Source organism: Cricetulus griseus, chromosome 3 (genome assembly GCF_003668045.3).
Source record: "Cricetulus griseus strain 17A/GY chromosome 3, alternate assembly CriGri-PICRH-1.0, whole genome shotgun sequence".
In the NCBI taxonomy this organism is placed as follows: domain Eukaryota; kingdom Metazoa; phylum Chordata; class Mammalia; order Rodentia; family Cricetidae; genus Cricetulus; species Cricetulus griseus.
The window spans coordinates 203,245,777-203,267,338 of record NC_048596.1 but is presented as its reverse complement, the minus strand read 5'-3'; the positions used below and the strand labels follow the sequence as shown (position 1 = coordinate 203,267,338).

The following is a 21,562-nucleotide window of genomic DNA, read 5'->3' as shown; positions in this document are numbered from 1 at the left end:
CATCCTTAAGATGCTAACTGATTTTAAAGAAAATGTGTATTTTTAAAATGTTACCTGCTCTAGAGGCAGAAGGATTGCCTTGAGTTTGAGACCAGCCTGGGCTAGATTATTCAGTCCAGGCCAGTCAAGACTGCAGAGTGAGGTCCTGTTTCAAAAATCTCAGACCTCCTCCTCCCAAAAAGTCACACACACAAATACATATGTGTATATAAAAAAGTAAGTGAATAAATAAAAGGATTGACTTTTGATATAATAGATTGACACCGAGGAGTTCCCTTTATTTATTTTGTCACATCTATGTATGGCATGCAAGTGTGTGTGTGTGCATGTGCCCCTGTGTGGGAACACATGCTCCCATGCACATGGGTGTGGAGGCAGATGTCTTCTGTTGAGCTCTACTTACTGAGACAGGGTCTCTTGCCAAACCCAAACCTTGCCAATTCCAGCTAGTCCTCCTACCCAGCTTGTCTGGGATCCCCCATCTCTGCCTCACAAGCACTGGAATTACAGATACTACCAACTCTGTGGAGCTATTTACATGCTTCTGGGAATCTGAAGTCTGGTCCTCATACCAGAGCACAGCTCTATGCACCGAGTCTTCCCAGCTCCCGCTCTTTTGTTTAAACAGTGTAACTTCCTGTATCTTAAGTAATGACATGCTACTTTAGTTGACTTGCTGTTTCCACAGAGCTGTGATATAACTCCAAAGGTTTAAACTGAGCTTTCTCTACCTAGGAGAAAGTGTCTCTTTCTGACATCTCAGCTTTTCTTGTGTCTCTGAGACAAGAGGAGTCCTTGGGACGAGGGACCATGTTGTGGACAGAGGTGAGCTGCCAATCAGCTGTTTGAAAGCTCTGTAAAAGCCCCTTCCCCCATGGAGCCATCACTAGCCACTATGAAAATGCAACAGTTGCTTTGCCAGAAGTTTGAAATTTTCTTACGCTGGGTTCCTGAATGGTCCTCTCTAGCTAATACAGTTCCGAAGGCAGGAACCACACATTAAAAATTACACTCTTCAGTACCACTCTTCACTAGTCAATGATGGCTTCATAAGGTTGAACCAAGCTCTTCTATCTAATGACTTCAATTCAGTTTGTGTGAAAGAGAGAAGATTGGCTCAGGGGAATTACTGGGTTCCTGAGTGGTCCTCTCTAGCTAATACAGTTCTGAAGACAGGAACCACACATTAAAAATTACACTCTTCAGTACCACTCTTCACTAGTCAGTGATGGCTTCATAAGGTTGAACCAAGCTCTTCTATCTAATGACTTCAATTCAGTTTGTGTGAAAGAGAGAAGATTGGCTCAGGGGAATTACTGGGTTCCTGAGTGGTCCTCTCTAGCTAATACAGTTCTGAAGACAGGAACCACACATTAAAAATTACACTCTTCAGTACCACTCTTCACTAGTCAGTGATGGCTTCATAAGGTTGAACCAAGCTCTTCTATCTAATGACTTCAATTCAGTTTGTGTGAAAGAGAGAAGATTGGCTCAGAGGAATTAGAATTGCTTTGTTTGTTATGTTTTAAGAATAAAACAACCCTGCCATGTTTTTCCTGTTTAGCTCTGTGACTGGCTACGTGTCAACGAAAGATACTTCAGGCAGTCCTTGATTGGTGGCTCTGATGGACAGGAGACGTCGTTAAATGCTTATGTGAAGAAGCTAGTTCAGGAGTTTGTGAAGTCTCCTGGTTGGGAAAGTGAGTCTGAACTCCTCTTTGGGGAGTGACGGGATGTGTCATAAGTAACTTGTAGATTGATTTGTGGGCAAAAGCGCTTGTGCTATGTAAGTCTGAACTTAGCCCCGTGAGCAGAAACGCTCCTGGCTTTCTGGGCTTTGGGACTTGAGGATGTTAAACCATATAGACACTTTGAGGAAGTGCTCAATTACTAGGGCAGGTGTGTGTGGGTCTCCAGAATGGAAACTGGTGAATGCAAATAATGCAAATGGGTTTATTTTTTATGCGTTAGAAGCACTGTGTTTATTTATCAGATTGACATGTGTGTAGTGTGTGTGCATGTGTATATGTTTGTATGTGTGTAAGTGTGTGTGTGTGTGTGTGTGTGTGTGTGTGTGTGTGTGTGTGTGTAGGATGGGCTTGGCATCAAGTGATTTCTCAGTTGCTCTCCACTCTATTTTCTGAGACAGGGTCTCTCACTGAGCCTGGCTCTTGCTGATTGACTGGCTAGTCTAGCTGGCCAACTTATGCCAGGGATCTGCTGTCCCTGCCTCTGAGCGCAGAGGTTACAGGTGGACCACCACTCCTGCCAGCTTTTACATGGGTGCTGGGATCTGAACTGCAAACTCATCCTTTCCGTGCTAAGTCTTTGCCCCTGAGCAATATCTCCAGCCACTAAAACCCTTTTTCAGAGAGCACACTGTTGGAAGGGTTACTTTGCTGGAGGTTTATTTTCATTACACACTTGTGAAGACCATTCTTCTCCTTCCCTGTTTTCTTTTGCTTTTAATGTGCTTCTGGTGTGGCCTCGGGCTTGCTTGGCAGGTGCTCTGCCACTGAGCCCCACTCCTGGCAGAGACTGCTTTTGCAAAGATGTTTGGAGAAAATATGTCAGCCTGCATGAGGGAAGAATTCAGTCTCATTAATTAGGATTTCTTTTACATTTCTAATGCTTCCTCTTCACTGAGGTCCTTTGCCATCATTTGGGGAAATTGTGCCTTTGATTGAACACATCTGAAATTCCCGCCTTTGTCTCAGATCAGCTCATTTCATCCAGTTTCTCTTGTCTGATCCAGGAGTGGGTCTCAACTGATAGGTAATTGTCCTTCGAGAGCTCAAGTCTGTCTGTCAGCGTTCTCTCCTGAGTGTCTCCTCTTTGTTCTCAGGTGCATTCTCTGTGCTTTTGAGCTTCTGGGGTTGGACCTGCAGCTAAAGTCAAACCTTCACTGCTGTTAGCGAGCGCAGTCACACACAGCGGCTCCAGTGGGTCTGAGGCTGCCCAGCCCTGGTGCTTCACCTCTCCTGTCCAGGGTTAGGTGTCTTCTGGAAGCCTCAGCCCCGCTGGGCTTGCTCTGGCGGCTGCTTCCCTTGTTCCTCTTTTTGCTTCCTACAGTTTCCATTTTGGAACACCCCCCCCCCCCACACACACACGTGCATGCACCCTCAGAGGCTTCCAGTTATCTCTAGGACAAAAGCAAAGCGCCTCAAATGTTCTGCCAAGTGTCTGGGTCTCTTCAATAGGTCTCCCGCCTCATTTTCTGCTATTCTCTCTCACATATATGCATCCTTCTGTTGACTAATACTCTCCTGGTGGGACCATCTGCACATTCTTGTACATGGGAGGTTCTTGTCTCCCTTCACTCAGGTCATTCTTCTCAGTTGTCCCCTTCAGCTCAATTGTCCCCAGACCAGGGCACTTCCCCTAGTGTGTACTCCAGCTGCAGACACATCTCTTCAGTGTGGCAATAACAGTTCTGGTATTCTTGGCTGAACACTTTCTATGGTCTGAGGAACGTGCGTGTGTCTGTAGTATTCAAGCAGGATCTCTGCACACAGCAGAGGGACAAGGAGTTGTTTTTATTGTCTTTAAACATGGTACATCATAATGTGTTTCTCTAAGGATGTAACATGGATTAGGAATAATCATGGAGCTGGTTTGGTTTCAGCCCATCATTTTTGAAGGAGTTAGTGAATGCCTTTTAAAATTTTTTTTTTTAAAATTAAAAAGCACGTGTGTGCGTGTACACACATGCCTCAGCACTCATTTGGAGGTCAGAAGACAACTTATGGGAGTCTGCTCTTTTTTCCCCATCGTGTAGATCCTGGGGATCAAATTGGGTCATCAGCCTTGACTGCAAGCACCTTTACCCATTGAACTATTTCTCAGACCCCAAGAATGCTTCCTAAGCTGTAATTTTTGTTATCCTATCAGGAGAAAGCTGCTTTATGCCAGACTGGCTTGAAGCCAGGCTGACTTCTCTGATGGTTCTTCTGGCTGTGGACGTGGAAGGAATGAAGACCCAGTTCAGGTCACTGTTTCTTCAGTGCTTGGTGGAGTGGGAGGGAGGAAGGGCGCTAATAAGATTTATCATGGATATTTAGACTTTTCAGTGATTGGTAGAGTCACTAACAAAGACCAGATCTAGAACACTGGCCACATACTAAAGAAATGTTTAATTTAACAGCTGATTAATAGAAGTAGGGCCACCTAATGCTTACAGGTTGGTAAATTAGATGTCAAGTTTGCAATCTAATATTCAATTAGAGAATAGATGATGCTTACTTTTTTATACTAGTATTAGAAAAGTAGATGCTAAGATCTCTGTGATGGTAGCAGTGGCATGGTATACGGTTAACTTGATGTTGGGGGATATTCAGTCACACTGTGAACCCCAAGTTTTCATTTGCATTAATTAAATAAAACTAACCTTAGGTCAGGAGGCTGAGTTAGCAACTAGTTGACAGAAAGTAATCATGGGGCATCAAAGAGCATCTGGAAGAGATTGATGCACGGGAAGTATCAGGGAGGGGTTTTGAGTGGCAAGGGTTTTTATTTTGTTTTTGTGGAGCAGAAGGAGGGGCTTTTGGAAGACACCAACTAGAAGAGAAGGTTAGCTAGGTGCTACTCAACCTCTGTGAGCAAGCAGATTTTTACCCCAGCCTTTGAGTCTTCAGTTTTATTTATAAATAGAATGGTAGAGATTTAGTAAAAGGCACCTTTAGTGGCAGCAGCAGAGCCGGTGCCTTCAGGAACAGAATTCCCACCAGGCTGTGGCCTGAGCAGTCAAGGCCACTGCTAGAGAAGCAGGCCAGTAACTGCAGAGTTGTAGCCGCTGGCTGAAATAGCAGGAGAGTGAGGCTCAGCCACTGTGCTAAAGATAAAACAGCACCTTGATACATCATGTCCCATGTAGATGAAGTTTTAGTGCCAGAGTCTTTGGTCATAATAGTTTCATATCTTTAGGGTTTTCTTTTTGTATTTTTTAAAAAACAGTTGATGTTACCTATCTTCTACTAGTTTACACTTTTCTTAAAATTTATTCATTGATTTTTGTTTTTGCATTTTGTTTTTACCTATTTTCTTCTCTGCTCTCTCTTGTTTTGCTTTGTTACAAAACCATTGGTAAGGACTTTGGCAGTTTAACATATAGCATGGGTTTAGGATTTGTGTCTCACACTGTGAGGGTTAAAGACAGTAGAACGCTCAGACATAGAGTTGGGTCCTCCCTCACAGGTCCCGGGTATGTGCACTATCCATGAAGCAACTTGTAGGACCCCTGAGCTAACTTGCAACAAGAGTGCTAGCTGGGGAACGGTCATGTTTTTGAATGGCTGATGTGGCTGTTCTTTCACCATCTAGAGAAAAGCAGAGGACTCAGAACGTGTTGAGGATCTTCTTAGACCCCCTGCTGGATGCACTGGGGAAGCTCGCCACGAATGCCTACATGCCCTTGCTGAGGACTGACCGGTGCCTCCAGCTGCTGGCGAGGTTGCTGCATTCTTGTGTGCCAAGAGGTTCCAGTGGCCAAGATGGTGAGGACAATTGGGCTCTGGGGTGCCTTGCTGGTGTTGAGGATGAGGGGAAGCTCCTGATTTCTTACTGTAAGAATTAGTTCTTCCCATGCATATACTGAGCAGCTGGGAAAGGGAGGATTCTTTTCTATTATTAGAATGCGGTTTTCCTTATTTTTCATGTATGTGAGGCATGTCCGTTTTTATGAAAGTGTCTTGTGTAGCTCAGGCTGCCTCTACCTTGCTATTAGGCAAGAATGACCTTGAACTTCAGATCCTCTTGCCTCTACCTCCTGAGAACTTGGCTTATAGGCATGGGCTACCATGCCCAGTTTGATATGATGCTGGGATGGCACCTAAAGCTTCCTGCATGTTAGGCAAGCACTCTGCCAGCCAAGCTGCACCCCCAGTTCATAAGGCTCTTTTAGATTTATAACCTTTCCATTAGAAACATGGCTGGCTGGGCGTTGGTGGCGCACGCCTTTAATCCCAGCACTCAGGAGGCAGAGGCAGGCGGATCTCTGTGAGTTCAAGGCCAGCCTGGTCTCCAGAGCGAGTGCCAGGATAGGCTCCAAAGCTACACAGAGAAACCCTGTCTCGATAAACCAAAAAAACCAAACAAACAAAACAACAACAACAACAAAAAGAAACATGGCTGACTTGTAGGAAAGTTGTGCATATTTAACACGTCCAACCCCATAGTTTGGGGTAAATCTAGTGAGGCCTGGACATACCTGTCACCTCCCCAAGTTTCCTGTTACTCTGTCACTATTGCTGTCTGTAATTCTAGCCATTAGCCCAAGGTGTGTCCTCTTATGTTCTAAGGCTGTAGTAGAGTAGCCATCAGGCTCTTTTCCACAAAACACATTTCTGAAATCCATCCAGTGTCCTTGTGCTGGGCCTGTGGTGGTATGGAGTCCTGGACTCTAGTGACTGCCTTTCTGTCTCAGGGTTGTACAAGAGCTTCTGGTATGGTTTGTACCGAAGACCCTACTTCTACTGGGTTAATAAAACACATTCTCCCCACAGATGAGGTGTCCTCTGTCCTCCAGACCTCCATCATGTCTGTTGCAGACAGCGTGTCTCAGTTTGTGCTCAGGAGACTTACCATGAATGAGCTGCAGAGCGTAAGTAGCTTCGGGCTTCAGGAGCTTTCTGCAGCCTGTCACCGCTGTTTCTTTCCCAGTTGATGCTCACTGTGTCAACTGTCAAAGTGTGATGGTTTCACAGAAGCCACTCTGGGAAGCAGAGCCATCATAGACTTCTGAACAGCCCAGTATTGTGTAAACGCCCAGCAGCAGCAGTTTAACAGAAGGAGGTTTATTTTGGCTCATAGTTTGAGAGGCTTGGATCCATCATGGCCTGAAAGAGATTATGATGGGAGCAGGCTGCAGCTGGGGCAGTGGGAGAGTAAGGCAGCTGGTTACAACCCATATAAGCAGAAGTAGCTAGACTCCAACCCCAAAGCCTGCCTCCCAGCAATCCACCCTCCCTTCAGGTTGCACCTCCCAAGGTTTCATAGCCTCCCAAAACAGCACCACCAGCTGGGGTCAAGTGTGTAAACACATGAGCCTGTGTGGGTGTGGGTGAGGGGTGAAGGGAGGTTCACATTCAATCTAGTGTACCTAGTTTCCAGTCTATTAGTATTATTAACTGTGACCTAAGCAAGGGATGCAGCTTTTCTGAGCCTCAGTTTCCCCAGATGATATGTCTGTCATCTTATCACATTTGGAAGGTTTCAGTGTGATGGATTTGAGCCTTTAACACATTTGTGTGTAACTGGGACCTGGAGCCAGATATTCAGGATGTTAGATTAAGGATGGGACCAGAGCCATTTGTGTGTGTGTGCCCGAGCGCGAGTGTGTGCGTGCTCTTTCTCTCTCTCTCTCTCTCTCTCTCTCTCTCTCTCTCTCTCTCTCTCTCTCTCTCTCTCTCTCTCTCTCACACACACACACACACACACACAGATAAAGTTTTGCTCTTTGGTTGAAGTGCAGCCAGAGGTGGGAACAGTGTACTCTGGGTTCAGATGATCTCCTAAATATGTCTGCTATGTCTCCTACAACCATAGTTTTATTCTTTGTAGGGTATATAAAATAATCAAAGTTTTCTTTCTAAGACTACTTAGAGAAAACACTAGTTTTTATAGAAGTTTCTACTTATTATCGTTTAAAACTTCTGTGGACAAATGTTGAAGCAGTTTGATTGTGTAGATTGTCAAGAAGGTGAGGAAATGTATTTACTCATTTAAAGAACTTTGGTTTGGTGAGGTGGCTCAGCAGGTACAGGTACTTACAGGCCATTAATTTTGACTACCAGAGTTAGACCCCTGAGACCCACATGGTGGGAGGAGAGAGCTGGTCATCTACAACTAAAAAGATTTTCCTTTATCTTTGAGTGCTTGGAATCAAAGCACTCACTGTTAGGGCTTAATCTCCCCAACACTGTCGATATTACTGTCTCCATTGTATGGGTGAGAAACCAGAGGCCTCCGGAGACTAAGGAACTCAGCTTATGTCATAAAAACAGTTGAGTAAGAGGGAGAAGAGACTTACATGTGAAACAAGCTTGTTCCCTAACTAGAACTAATAAATAAATTAAAAAAAAACAAAAACAGTTGAGTATAAGAACCTAGTTCTCCCAGAAGCTCCTGTCCCTCCCCCTGTTAGCTCTTAAGTGTTAGGTGAGTTGTTGGACCTTAATTTGGAATTAGGGCAGTCCTCCTTCCCCTGAGAACTGATGTCTGTTAGCAATAAACTAAGGCATGGCCTTTGTAGTCACTGCTGTTACTGTTCATGAAGGGCTGGCCCTGGCAAGGAAGAGCTGGAAAGACTCCAGGTTTCTGCACAAGACCCGGACAATCATGGGCCCATCAACATCTCACACAGTGGGGGTGGGCTCTCAAGGCTGCCTCTTCCTGAGGATATCTATGTAGTAAACAGTTGCTAGGGGAAGGAGAGGTATTTTCTTCAGGGGTGTAGCCATGGGGAAGGTGCTCATTCTCCTTCCTGTAAGCAACCCCTCACCCATGCTTCTTTCTGTGAAAAATCCCTCACCCATGCTCCTGAGGCAGTAGAAGAGGTCATTGGAAAGAGGAAAGCATTGGGAGTGTCAAGAACACTAGAAAGGGAGATTGTGGTAACCACACAAAATTCATTATACAGGAATAAAATACAGATACCTATTGCTATGAATATTAATAAGTGTTAAGAAAAAAAAATTTGTGGAACATTTTCTGCCTCCCAAGGCTTCCTAGTTGAGGGTTTAGGTTCACCTATGCTGTGAAAGGTGTCATCAGGTTCTGGGAAAGTCTGGACTTTAAGGAAGGACATCCTTAGCCTACATAAAGACATTCTGGGCACTGCACTATGGAATGGCTTTCTCTTCAGTGTCTTGTTAGTGCATTTAAATGCAGTGTTTGCTTCCTCTCTGAATTCTACTTGTGTGAAATTCACAGGTCCCATTGTCCTTTTGTGTCCTGATATTTATTGTAGGTGGCAGATCTGGACCGCTGCCAGCTATATCTGAAGGTGTTGGCTGAACTCACGAGTCTCCAGGTGAAGCAGGGCTGGAAAGCAGGCAACCCTATCAGCCGAGTCATTTCTCCTTTGAAAAATGCATGCATTCACCATCTGCAGGAGGCTGAGGATGGAGAGGTAATCTTCCTGGGCTGAAGGTGTGTGGTTATGTCTAGCAAGGAATACCTATTTGATTGCTCCATGATGTTTTACAATTTTAAAAAGGATTTTCTGAAATTTGATTGTTAATATCCTGCCTGTAGGTACTAATACTGTGGAGAAGAATTGGGATACATCCCAGCATTGAACAAAATGGAGATCTGATACCTCTCTCTCTCTCTCTCTCCCCATCTTTCCCTCTCCTTTACTCCCTCCTTCCTTCTCCCCCACTTCCTTCCTTCTTGCTGGTTTGAATACATGGCCTCATATACCCTAATTAATCTTTTTCCACTTGTGACCCCTTTTCTTTCCTTTTTTTCTTTTTTTGATTTTTATCAAGACAGGGTTTCTCTGTGTAGCCCAGGCTGGCCTTGAACTCAGAAATCTACCTGCCTCTAACTTCTGAGTGCTGGGATAACAGGCATGTGCCACCACTGTCTGGCTTCACTTGTGACCCCTTTTAATTGAAGAAAAATTTTCATGAATCTTGGTGTATAAGTCTGAGAAATGGGAACACAAATTAAGCATTTGCAGATAATAAATCATAAAACATTTAAAAATAGTTCTTTGGTATGCATATAGTTTAGTCTTTATTAAAGAAGAAAGTAAATTATATAATGATGAGGTAAATATTCTCTGTTTGTCTAATGTACTGTTTGTCTAACAGTACAATGGAAAGATACACTAATTTATGTTCACATGCTGAGGAACCATTGTAGGAACACATTCAAGTCTTTGTCTTCTGTAATTGAGCCTGTGGTTCTGTAAGAGCTGAAAACTTTGTACACACACTGTTTATAAGATAGATAACAATAGTCTCCCTCTGGGCCCAGGTGTGCCTGGCAGTGCTCACTGGCTCTGTGTGGTGTGAAGTAAAGGTGAGAATGCTATGTTTCAGAACCAAGACTCCATGAAGTCCCACAATATGGATAAGCACAGCCAGAAACACCTTAGACTCATCACATGTTTGATTTTCAATTAATTTGAGTTACTGGGCATTCAAAAACCTCTGATTGTTGTCAGAGTTTTCATGATCCCACCTTCAATTATACACTTGTGGGGTCACAACCTGTAGTTTAAGATGCTTTTGTGCTGGGCATATGCTTTACCACTGAACCATATCAGTGCCCTCCCACCCCATCCTATTTAAACTTGGAGACCGAATCTTACTAGATTACTCAGGTTGACCTTGAACTCCCTTTGTAGCCCAGACAGACCCTGAACTCATGATCCTCCTGCCTCAGCCTCCTATCTTCTCCCATGCCTTCATAGCCAGAAATTCTTCAGTCTTAAAATGACCTCAGTGTGGATATGGCAGTGTCTTAGCTTCCTTGCTCACACTAGCCCAGTACAGAACCCTTTCATTAACTTTAAATCACAGCTTCCATATTTAGCTTCCTTCCTTGACTTCCAGGCCAGTTGTCTACCCTTTCTTCCTGTTTCCATGGTGCCCTATGCTGCAGCTGGCCCAAGTGACCACTTACAGTTTTTCTGTCACAAGTGACTTAAGGAAAGGGTTCTTTCTTGCTTAGCATTTAAGAGACAGGTGTCATGGTGGGGGAGGCATGGTGTGGTGGCTCCTTGTCAGTGAGAGTATGGGTAGAGCTCTTGACATCACAACAAACCAGGAAGTACAAAGCTCATTCCAGAAATGTCTTCAAGGCCTACCCCCTAGTGACCCACCGATGATAACTAGGATTCCGTATCCACCCAAACAGTACCACCAGCTGAGGATCATGTGTTCATGTGAGCCTGGGTGATTTCACACTTAGACCATAGCACCTCCTACCTGAGGTTTCCCTCTGGCTTGCCACTTCCTTCATTTTCCCTGTGCCCCTCATGCCTACACAGGGGTGTTTATTTCCTTCTTCACAGTTTGTGTTGTAATTTATGCAGTTATGTCCCCACAGGATTTTAGTGCCTGTATGCATGTCTTAAACATAACAGAGGAAAGGCAGAGTGGTTAGAAGCCCAATTTAGAGGCTGGCCCCTGGTTTTGAACCCTGATGAAACCAGGGCATTGTTACTTACAGGCCATATAAGATCTAGGCAGCCCTTATTGTAGAGGCTGAATTTTCCTCTTACATGCTGAGGACTAACTGCCACACTTGAACTTCTTTATCCCACTGATGCTTGGCAGCAACATGAAGGGAGGCAGGGCATGAGGTGTTGCAGCTTTGCAGCCCTAGTCTCCTCAGACTGAGACTTGATTCCCTTGCATCAGGCTTGTTCTGTCCTCTGCAGGAGCCAACCCTGGGTCATCAGGTGCAGAGAGCAGTCAGCATGGCCACCCTGGCAGCTCTGTGTGAAGCTGTGGACCAGCACCCAGTGCTGCAGCTGGATGCTGAGCCCATGGACAGGTTCCTGTCAACTCTTCCACTCAATCAGATGCTGCAGAAGCCCCGTTCAGAGGAACAGAACGGCTGTGTGCATCCCTTGGAGAATGGCAGGTGAATGAGGAACGTCTTGGTTAAGGGTTAACAATCTGGTTTTTGTTATAATCATGGTCATTAGTGATCCCTGACAGTGCTCATGGTATAGTGGAGCTGGGGAGATGAGGCTCCATTTTGGATTAGAGTGCACCATTAGGCTCTTCATCTCCCTTGTCTGACACTTGCTGGCCTTTCTGACTTAGTTTTCAATGAGTCTCTCAAGGTTGTGGAAATTCCTTGTAGTACATTTAAGTCTGTGGGGTTGCTTCAGTGTTTAGTGGGTAGGCTGTTTATCCTTTCTCGGTTATGTTTTCCGTTGCTGTAACAGTATTATCTGAGCTTGGGTAGCTTATAAGGAAACACTTATGATATTGGGGACTGAAAGCCTATAAATGTGGCACCAGCATCCACCTGGATCCTGGAGAGGGCTTCATGGTGCTTTACCTCCTGATGGAAAAGTTGGAAGAGCCCCCACCTCCCAGTTCCCTCCTGCCCAGTTCTGTCCAAGGATTTGTAGGAGCCAGACCACTTTCAAACCACCCATCTATGTTTGCCTCTATAAGGAACAGCACCACATACCAAAGAAATGAAGATGAATTTGGGAAAGTGTACGGCTTAGTATCTTTCTTTTAAAACTTTCAGTGTTTTTGAAGAATCATCATCTTCTCAAGGATGGGGGAAAATAGCGGCACAGTACCTACACGATCAGTGGGTCTGCCTCTCCTTCCTGCTGAGAAAGCACTACCCCCTTATTCCAACCACGGAAAGTGACAGGCTGGAGTGCTTTCTCCCTGCTGTCGAGATGCCTGTGCAGACCCTGCGGTCTGCTCTGGACGTCCTCACGGTCCTCCCTGCAGGCTGCATCTTACCTGTGTTCCGCTGTATGGAGGTGCTGGTTCCCAAGGTGAGATGCAGGTAAAGGTGAATTGGGTGATGAAGAAACAATGGTATTTCTGAGACTGACCACTGTGTGTTTTCATCCCCTTCTGCCAGCTCCTGACTTCAGACGAGTCACTCTGCATAGAATCTTTTGACATGGCTTGGAAAATCATATCTTCCTTGAGCAACACTCAGCTGACATTCTGGCCTAATTTAAAAGCCTTCATTCACTTTGTTTTTAATAATGAAATTCTTACCATTGCTGCAAAACTCAAGGGTCAGGGATACTTCAAAATAAAAGAGGTAACTTTTTTCTCTTTGCATTTTGTGCTGTCTGTAAGACAAGCAAAAGAAGAGGTGTGTTTGTAATCAAGTACTAGGACTAGGGCTTTTTTCTCAGAATTTGTCTTGCATGAGATGAGGATATATGACAGAGACAGGAGGCTCAGGGTGGGGCCCAACACCCACCTGCCCTACTGTGTCATTTACTTCCAGCTGCTGTGACCAGATAGACCATAGGCAGGACTTGAGGAAAGGTTGGCTTTGGGTCACTGTTTCAGGGGATATAGTCCATTGTGATAGGGAGGGAACATGGCTGCTCCCTCTGGAGTGAAAGGAGAAGGAAGCAGCAACTTCAGACATGCTAGTGTACCAGGAAGCAGAGAACAGACCAAAGCAGGCATACAGTCTGTACCCCTCAAAAGTGCCACCTTTCAAAACATCTCCGCAAGATGGACAATGGGATCGTAACACATGAGCCTTGGGGACACTTTACATTCAGACACAGCTCTTCCCTCCGTGTTCAGACAATATTTACGATCTTGAGTCCCAGCTGAGTGTGACAGGGCACACTTTTAGTCTTAACACTCAGGGGGCAGAGGCCAGTGGATCTGTTTAGGTTTGCAACCAATCTGGTTTACATATTGAGTTGTAGGCCAGCCTGTAGGCCAGCCAAAGCTACATGGTGAGACCCCTTCTCAAAACAAACAGCAACAAAATTAAACTTGACTCACTTGGCAAGTTAAGGATTGGGAACTCAGGAGGCCTGGCTCTTCCCTCTCTGAGAGACTTGGGTAGCCTGGAAGCATTGTGCCTCCTGTAGGACAGCAGGAGCATGGTGTGGAGCCCAGCTGGTATACTTTGACACTGACATGGACTGAAGGGCATGACAGGCACCTTTTGTCCTTGCTCTTACAATGCATTCTCATGTGTCTTTAAATCATGTAGAGAAATACAGGATGTAAAAGTCTTTGTTTTCTGGAGGTATGGACAACCCCCTGAACTTGAGGCTTCACCATCCACAGATCTAGCCAATAAGAAGGAGTATTTGAGGGCCAGAGAGATGGCTCAGTGAAGATGCTTCCTGCCAAGTCTAAAAACCAGAGTTGGATTCCACCCACCTGGTAAAAGTTGAGAGCAACTCCTGAATGTAATCCTCTGTCTTCCACATGTATCCTGTGGCATTTGTGTACCCTTCCCAAAAGAAGTGAATGTAAAACATTTTAAGATTTAAAAAAAGGAATATTTTTTAAAAAGTTTGCCTCAGTACTGCCTTTTTGCTATTTGTAAAAATATGACAACTATTTGTACTGTATTTGATATTATCAGCAATCTAGAGATTACTAGGAGCAGGGTGTCAGCCTTTGGGTACTGCAACATAACATCACTGTCTATAGACATGTTTTGATATTTGTGTCTGTCCTGGGACAGCTGCAGCCATGGGCCCAGGTTGTATGTTTGATCTAAAGTAGCCATAATGTTCCCATATGCAGGCTCCATTCAGACTGCACACTGTTTAAATGAACAGGGCTTGAAGCCTCTGCAGATTGCCATCCAGGGGCATTCTGGGGCAGTTCCCCAGGGCTGTCAGGGATGGCTGTACTTACATTTGCAGCCACTCCTTCAGCAGGGAGGATGACTCAATGGGATTCCATCCTGTTGGAAATTCAGGTTGCTTCCCATTCCTGTACCTGATCCATGCTGCCCCTCCTGCCCTTCTGCCCACTGTGGGACACAGCAGGAGACTGTGGTCTTTGCCTCCTGGAGCATTGAGGTCATATTTCTGCAGGGAGGGGCTGCCTTCTCTTCCTCTGTCCTTGGCACGTGTCTCTCCTAGAGAGTTCTGGATGGACGGCTCAGCCAGGAATACTGGATTTAGCATTCACCATTAAAACATTAGGACTTAGCATTCCATGATTAGGGTTCGTCTGACATTCAAGTAGAGTTTAGTTTGGGGATCTTTTCAGATAAATTTAATCACACAACTCCCATTTACCATGTCAGCAAGTAAATATGCTGCACACAAAAGGAAAGGACTCTCCATCAGGTCCCAAGAGTTTTGTTTTCCACGTTGACACCCCTTTGTAGGTTGACATCAAAAGCTATATGTATTCTGCATTCAATATACAGGGTTTGGGACCAGGCTCTGTGTTACTTTTCTCATTGCTATAACAAAATGCCTGACAAAAGCAACTGAAAGAAGTAAACATTTTTCTTGGCTCACGGTTTGAGGACACAGTCCATCACAGTGGGCAAGGCATGACAGCAGGAACATGAGGCAGCTGGTCACATGGCATCCACAATCAGGAAACAGAGGTATAAACGCTAATGCTCAGCTCACTTCCTCCTTTTAATTCAGCCTAGGACCCCAGCCTGCAGAGCGCCTCTGGGAACATCCCCATAGGCATTCATAGACATGTGTCTCCTCATCCATTCTATGTCTGTCAAGTTGACTTGTTTAAAGATTAACCATCCCAGGCCAGGAGGGCTTATTTCTTTAGGAACTATTATCAGGAAGTAATAGTTTTTAGTAAAACTATTACACTGCTAATTTTAATCATTGTTGTGCTGCTAATTTTCTTTTTAACTGGCCTGGTCAAAGGTTAACCTGAGTGTTGTGTTTCATTTCAGATTATGTGCAAGATAATTGAAATGTCCTCCATAAAAACAGGGGTCTTCAATATTCTGATCTGTCACTGCTGCCAGTCTTGGATAGCAGCTGCTTGTGGTGTGTCCCACAGCAGCTTGTTCTCCAGTGCTAAGGATTACAGTGAACTTGTCCTGGAGGCTTGTGTGTTTGGAACAGTGTTTAGGCGTGATCAGAGGTAAAAATGTCACTATGTCAACATGTCACACATGGGTGGAGTTACATCTGTGCTGAGATTTCAAGGAGGTTGTAGTATTAACTTTGGGGCTTTAATTTTTTTCCTCTCCTGAATCTGTTTTTTTTTTTTTTTCTTTTTCTTCTCACATTTTTAAGACTTATTCAGGATGTCCAAACCTTCATAGAAAACCTTGGACAAGACTGTGCGGCAAACATCATCATAGAGAAGTAAGTGCGGCCCATTTCCTGTGTCTCGATGCAAGTGAGAGGTTCTACTTGACTTAACTCCTATGGCAGTCTTTATTCATAACAAATAAAAAATATTTGTTTTTATTTTATATGTATAAGTTTTGCCTGTATGGATGCCTGTGTACCACATGCATGCCTAGTGTCCTCAGAGCTTAGAAGAGGGTGTTGGATCCCCTGGAAATGGAGTTAGAGAAGGTTGTGACCTACCAAGTGGGTCCTGGGAATTGAACCTGTGTCCTCCAAAAGAGTAAATAGTGCTCTTAACTGCTGAGCTCTCTCTCTAGCTCCATTGTCCATAAATTAATACAAGTCTTATCATTATGTCTACTTCAGTGAACAAGCTGTATTAATTTGTTATTAATATTATCATCATTACCATTATTTCTGTGGCTGAATGTCCGACAAACAACTTAAGAGAGGTTTGGGGGATATAGTACATCATGGCTTTAGCATTGGCTTATGGCTGTGGCATTAAGAGCTTGGTAGCAGAGAGAAATGGGAAGTGAAGCAGTGCTGTCGATCTTAAGGCCCGCTCCCAGTGACCCACCTCCTCCAACTAGACCCTACCTCCCCAAGGTTCCACAGACTCCATAATGGAGCCACCCCTTCAGACAGGCCTTTAACACATGAACCGGAGGGGCAATTTCCCAATGAAACCATAGCACAAGCCTTTGAAATGTGTTAAAAATAATAATGGCATTCTTTGCTCATATATTTTATTTATATCTTCACATTTACTAAGTTAATAAGCTTTCAAAAATTCAGTGCACAGTTTAGTCCAAGACATGATCAGATAACATAGGCCCCTCCTCCTCTTTGGGGGAAGGGCTCTGGATGGAGGCAGTCATGTACACTTAATCTGTAATCCTTTATTTGGTTGTAAAATTTATCATCGAATTCATATATATTTACCATTTTAACATGTTAATATGTTAAACACAAAAATAGAGTGAATGAAAGGCCCTGCGTTTTTGAAGCCCTTTCACTGAAGAATAATTAATGTATAAAAATTCATACATAATTGATGTGTGTAGCTTACAAGTGTGGGATAGGCCTTGAGGAGGGTGTATTCTAGGTAGATAGTTCTTATCTGATTGAACTTAAGTATATTTATTTTTATGTGGTAGAAGGGGTAGCCTTCCCATGGCACACACGTGGAGGCCAGGGAACCACTCTGTAGTGACAGTTCCCTCCTTCCAACTTCATGTGAGTTTCCAGTGTAGAATCAGGTGGTCGGACTTGTATGTCAAACACCTTTACCCAGTGAGCCATCTCTGCATCCCAAAATTGAAATTTTTGGAGCTTATCAAATACTTTAAAGTCTTATTTTCTCATCATCTTTCAAAAACTTGCACGTGTTTGAAAGATGAAAAGATTGTTACATCATTTATTGTGAGTTTAGAGTTAAGGCCAACAAGTGATTAATGTGAATATTTGTAGCAGGTGTTCACTTCAGAACATCTGCCATGCTTCCTTAAATGTGAGCATTGTTATAATTAATTGTTTTCAAAGACGTTTGTTTATGTGTATCTGTGTGTATTTGTATATGGATATGAGAATTCAAGTGCAGGTACCTAAAGAGGCCAGCAGAGGGTATTGGATCCCCTGGAGCTGGAGGTCTAAGGCAGTTGTGAGCTTCCTGATGTGGGTGCTGGGAACCGAACTCAGGTCCTATAGATGCTTAGTATATCATCTTAAACACCAAGCCATCACTCTGGCCCAGTTAATTGTTTTCAGTTCCTTTTGTTTATTTGTTTGCTGAGCTGTTTTAACATAGTAGTCAGTGTTGCCAAGTGCTTATTGTTACATTAGAGTAATATTTATTAACATTGTAAGAGTTAACCCAAACTGTGGAAATACCCACAGTTTCACTTTGCTGCAGATGGGCAGGCATTCAGAACACTTCCTGTATAGCAGAATGCAGGGACTGCCCATGGAGTTGAGAGCCCTTGTTCTTGTCCTCTTTCACTTACTAGGGTCTGGGTCTGCTATGACATCATTATCGATAGGGACAGGTTTATTTTTTGTTTTTTGGTGTGTGTGTGTGTAGGTCTGGTGGATTTGTGCCCATTCTATGCTGTTCTCCAATAAAATATTTGTTGTAATCTGCTGCCTCCCAGTTCAAAAGGATGTTTATTCATTAAGTACAGACCTACTTAATCTCAAGCACATTTCAGGGGAGGATTTGGTACTTGTGATGGCATTTGGTACAAACAGTGGATGCCTTTCTCTATTTCTAAAACATTAACATAGCTTATCATTTTATGTTTTAAGCACTAAGAGAGAAGATTATTACGTGAGAATCTGTGCTGTCAAATTCTTGTGTCTGCTAGATGGCTCCAACATATCCCACAAGTTGTTTATAGAAGATCTTGCCATCCAGCTCCTGGATAAGGTGAGGAAGAGCCTTTGTCCTGCTTTGAATTAACTCCACTTTCCACAGGCCACAGTCTAGCTCTTGCCCTTTGTTTGACCTGGAGATGACATGGAGTGGTTCTAAACAACTGTCGCCACAGAAAGCCTGTCGGTGATGTTCTGTAGTTTTGGTTAAGGCTTATTTAGTACTACCTCAGGTTCTCTGGTTTGGTTCTCTTGGCCCTGTGGTCTTCACCTGTGTATCTTTGGTTGCCGGTCCAAACGTGCTGTATTAATTGTGCACATTCACACACTATGTATGTCTGGAATGGAACAAGCCAGCAGACATGCAGGAGGGTCTGAGGATCCCGGAGGCACTTTCTTATTGCCATGAAAAAGGACCTGCCGGGCGGTGGTGGCACACACCTTTAATCCCAGGAAGGCAGAGGCAGGCGGATCCCTGTGAGTTTGAGACCAGCCTGGTCTACAAGAGCTATTTCCAGGATGGTCTCCAAAGCCACAGAGAAACCCTGTCTCAAAAAAACAAAAACAAAACAAAACAAAACACACACACACACACACACACACACAAAACACACACACACACACACAAAAAAAAAAAAAAAAAAAAAAAAAAGGAAAGAAAAAGGACCTGACAAAGGCAACTTAAGGAAGGCAGGGTTTGTTTTGGCAGAGTACAGTCCACAGTGACCAGGAAGGCATGAATGAGGTGGCTCTGGTGAGTCAGCGTTCAGGAAGCCGAAGAGGTGAATGTCAGTGTTCAGCTCATTGTTTCCTTAGGCATCGCACAACCCCGGCCCATCAAATCACACAGCCTACATTCAGAGTGGGTCTTCCCACCTCCACCTAATCTAGAAACTCCCTCACAGAGGTGGTGTCTCTCTTCAGTGATTCTAAATGATCCTATATGCTTTGCTATCTGACTTTGTGGTTGCTTGAGTGACTGGGGAAACCACTTAGTCACAGGTGTTAAAACAGGACTGTTTCCTGCAGGGAGAAGGTCATCTTTGGTATCTTAAACCTAGGAAGTACTTTCCATGTAAAAACAACAACAACAACAAAAAACAAAAACAAAAACAAAAAACCTCTCCTGTGCTCCCACTGTGGGAGTTGGATGTGGGGGTTGTCTCTGAGGAAGCAAGCGGTATTTTATTGGCTGCCTTGAGGCTGATAGAACTGAAAGTAAAGGAGCAGAGCTTTACATAGAAAGGTCACTGTGAGGTGAAGTGGAGGCATCCTCACTTTAGATGGGAATGGCCCAGGAGATGCCCGACTGACTTTACACACATGGTATATAACATTCTCCAGTGACTTCTTGGCTCAGCGGTGACTGGTGACAAGAGTCACCCTCCAGGAACCGAAGCTATAGCTTGGTAGTAGAAAAGGAGTCTGAGCCCAAACTCTGCAGAAAGTGGCCTGCCTGACTGATCTTGCTGAAAGCCAGAAAGACAAGCTCTGTGATGCAGCCTGGCTGGGTGCTGCCATCTTGTTTCTAGAGGTGTCATTGACTGTTTGGCTTCTTGCTGGCATTGGAACTGAGTTGCAGATTCAAATTCAAATAGGACCAAGGAGGCAGAAACAGAAGTATATGTAATGTTGCTTAGTAACACCTTTCAGATGTGAAGTTGTCACTGATACTGTCGGTATGGTAGGTGGCTTACTCTGATTTCCACCCTGTCTCCCCAGGATGAGTCAACATCCAGATCCAGAACTCGCTACCATGAGAACTCCCTGCAGCACCGGGTGAAGAACCGGGCATGGCAGACTCTGCTTGTCCTATTCCCCAGATTTGATCAGGTGTGATAATTCTCATGCTCTGTTATATTGCTCTCATTAAAAAAATTAATCTGGCTAGGTGTGGTGGCACAATCCCAGCACTCGGGAGGCAGAGGCAGGTGGATCTCGTGGCTAGCCTGGTCTATATAGTGAGTTCCAGGGCAGCCAGGACTACACAGTGAAACCTTGTAAAAAAAAAAAAACCCAACCCAAACTGTGTGTGAGAGAAAGAGGCACAGTTACAGACAGACAGACAGACAGACAGACAGACAGACAGACAGAAGCTGCCTGCTGCCAAGCATAACAATCTGAGTTCATTTCTTAGGGCCCATGACCTCTGTATGTGTGCACAATACACTTGTAAACACACACACAATAACTGAAGGTCGTTTTTTAAAAAATGAGTTATCTTTGCTATTTTCTACCTAAAGTCATTATTTAAGAATGGTTTTCCTCTTAAAAATAAAAAATATGCCAGGCATTATTTTTAAATATGTTTATATAAATAGTCTTTCCACTTGATCCTCACACATGATCATCACTCAGGCAGAAGTAGGATTATGAAGAGGAGGGAGGGAGGGATGGAGGGAGGGAGGGAGGGGCTAAAGGTCTAGGCCAGTGAATAGCTGGGGATGGGAGGGGTGTGGCCATGGAGCTGAGAGACTGGAGGGTAAGGTGGATGGACACTGTCAGGAAAAGCAGCTTTGTTTCCCTCCTAGATGTTGTTTCTGTGCTACAGGGTCCAAGTGTGAAATAAGGCTGCATATGAGTGTTGTCACTTAAGCACATAACGGAATGTGTATGGGGGCAGGGCACAACCACAACCGTGGATGGTGGGATGGACACGGGATGGCTCAGTGGGAGGACTTGAGGTCAGTCCTCAATACCCACATAAAGATAGATTTAGGCGTGGTGGCACACTTGTCATCCCATTACTTAGGAGGTGGAGATGGGAGGAGCCCTATGGCTTGCCAGTCAGTCAGTTTAATCAAAGTGGAGAAGCCTGGGGTCAGTGAGAGACCCTGCCTCAAAAATGAGGTGGGAAGTGATTGAGGAAAACACCTAACATTGAAGACCTCTGGCCTGCCCGCACATGTATGTGCACACATCCACATGCACTTGCCCTTAGAAGTCCTTGCATGCATGAGCACATTTACACACACAGAAATGAAGTAAGTGTATATATTTATATATAAACACACACATATATGGAAATTATTAGACTTCTGTATCTTTCCTTTTACCTAGCTGATTATCATAGGATTTATGCTTAAGTAAATGGTGAAGTGCTCAATAGAAATGCTCCAGCACAAAGCCGTCTTTCTATTTTATTTTATGTGTATGTGTTTGCCTGTATGTATGTCTGTGTACTGTGTGTGTGCAGTACCCACAGAGGCCAAGAGGGTGTTGGATCCCCTAGAAATGGAGTGACAGATGGTTGTGAGCTGTCGTCAGTTCTGGGAAGTGAACCCAGCAGGTCTTCAGCAAGAGCAGCCAGTGCTTAACCACTCTTAACCACTGAGCCATCTCTTCAACCTCAGTTGGAGAGTGTTTTAAAATTGAAAAGGAATAGCATGTTAACAATTTATTTTATGCTTT

The 21,562-nt window shown here is 44.3% G+C and overlaps 1 protein-coding gene across 5 annotated transcripts in view; it reads left to right on the top strand.

Moving 5' to 3' along the window:
• The window catches only part of Tarbp1 (TAR (HIV-1) RNA binding protein 1), a 50,383-nt gene that overhangs the window by 17,532 nt on the left and 11,289 nt on the right, over positions 1-21,562 (top strand). For 4 of the 5 annotated variants that reach the window (XR_004769312.1, XM_027404793.2, XM_027404795.2 and 1 more), the window contains exons 9-21: positions 736-825; positions 1,565-1,700; positions 3,892-3,988; positions 5,320-5,492; positions 6,501-6,598; positions 8,966-9,127; positions 11,393-11,598; positions 12,223-12,484; positions 12,574-12,762; positions 15,370-15,563; positions 15,719-15,790; positions 18,086-18,206; positions 19,874-19,984. Coding sequence is in view for 4 of the 5 variants with exons in the window: in XM_027404793.2 (XP_027260594.1) it covers positions 736-825; positions 1,565-1,700; positions 3,892-3,988; positions 5,320-5,492; positions 6,501-6,598; positions 8,966-9,127; positions 11,393-11,598; positions 12,223-12,484; positions 12,574-12,762; positions 15,370-15,563; positions 15,719-15,790; positions 18,086-18,206; positions 19,874-19,984 (1,911 nt within the window). In the remaining variant the exon portion in view is untranslated. The remainder of the gene's footprint in view (positions 1-735; positions 826-1,564; positions 1,701-3,891; positions 3,989-5,319; positions 5,493-6,500; positions 6,599-8,965; positions 9,128-11,392; positions 11,599-12,222; positions 12,485-12,573; positions 12,763-15,369; positions 15,564-15,718; positions 15,791-18,085; positions 18,207-19,873; positions 19,985-21,562) is intronic. The other variant, XM_035442762.1, reaches the window with a different exon arrangement.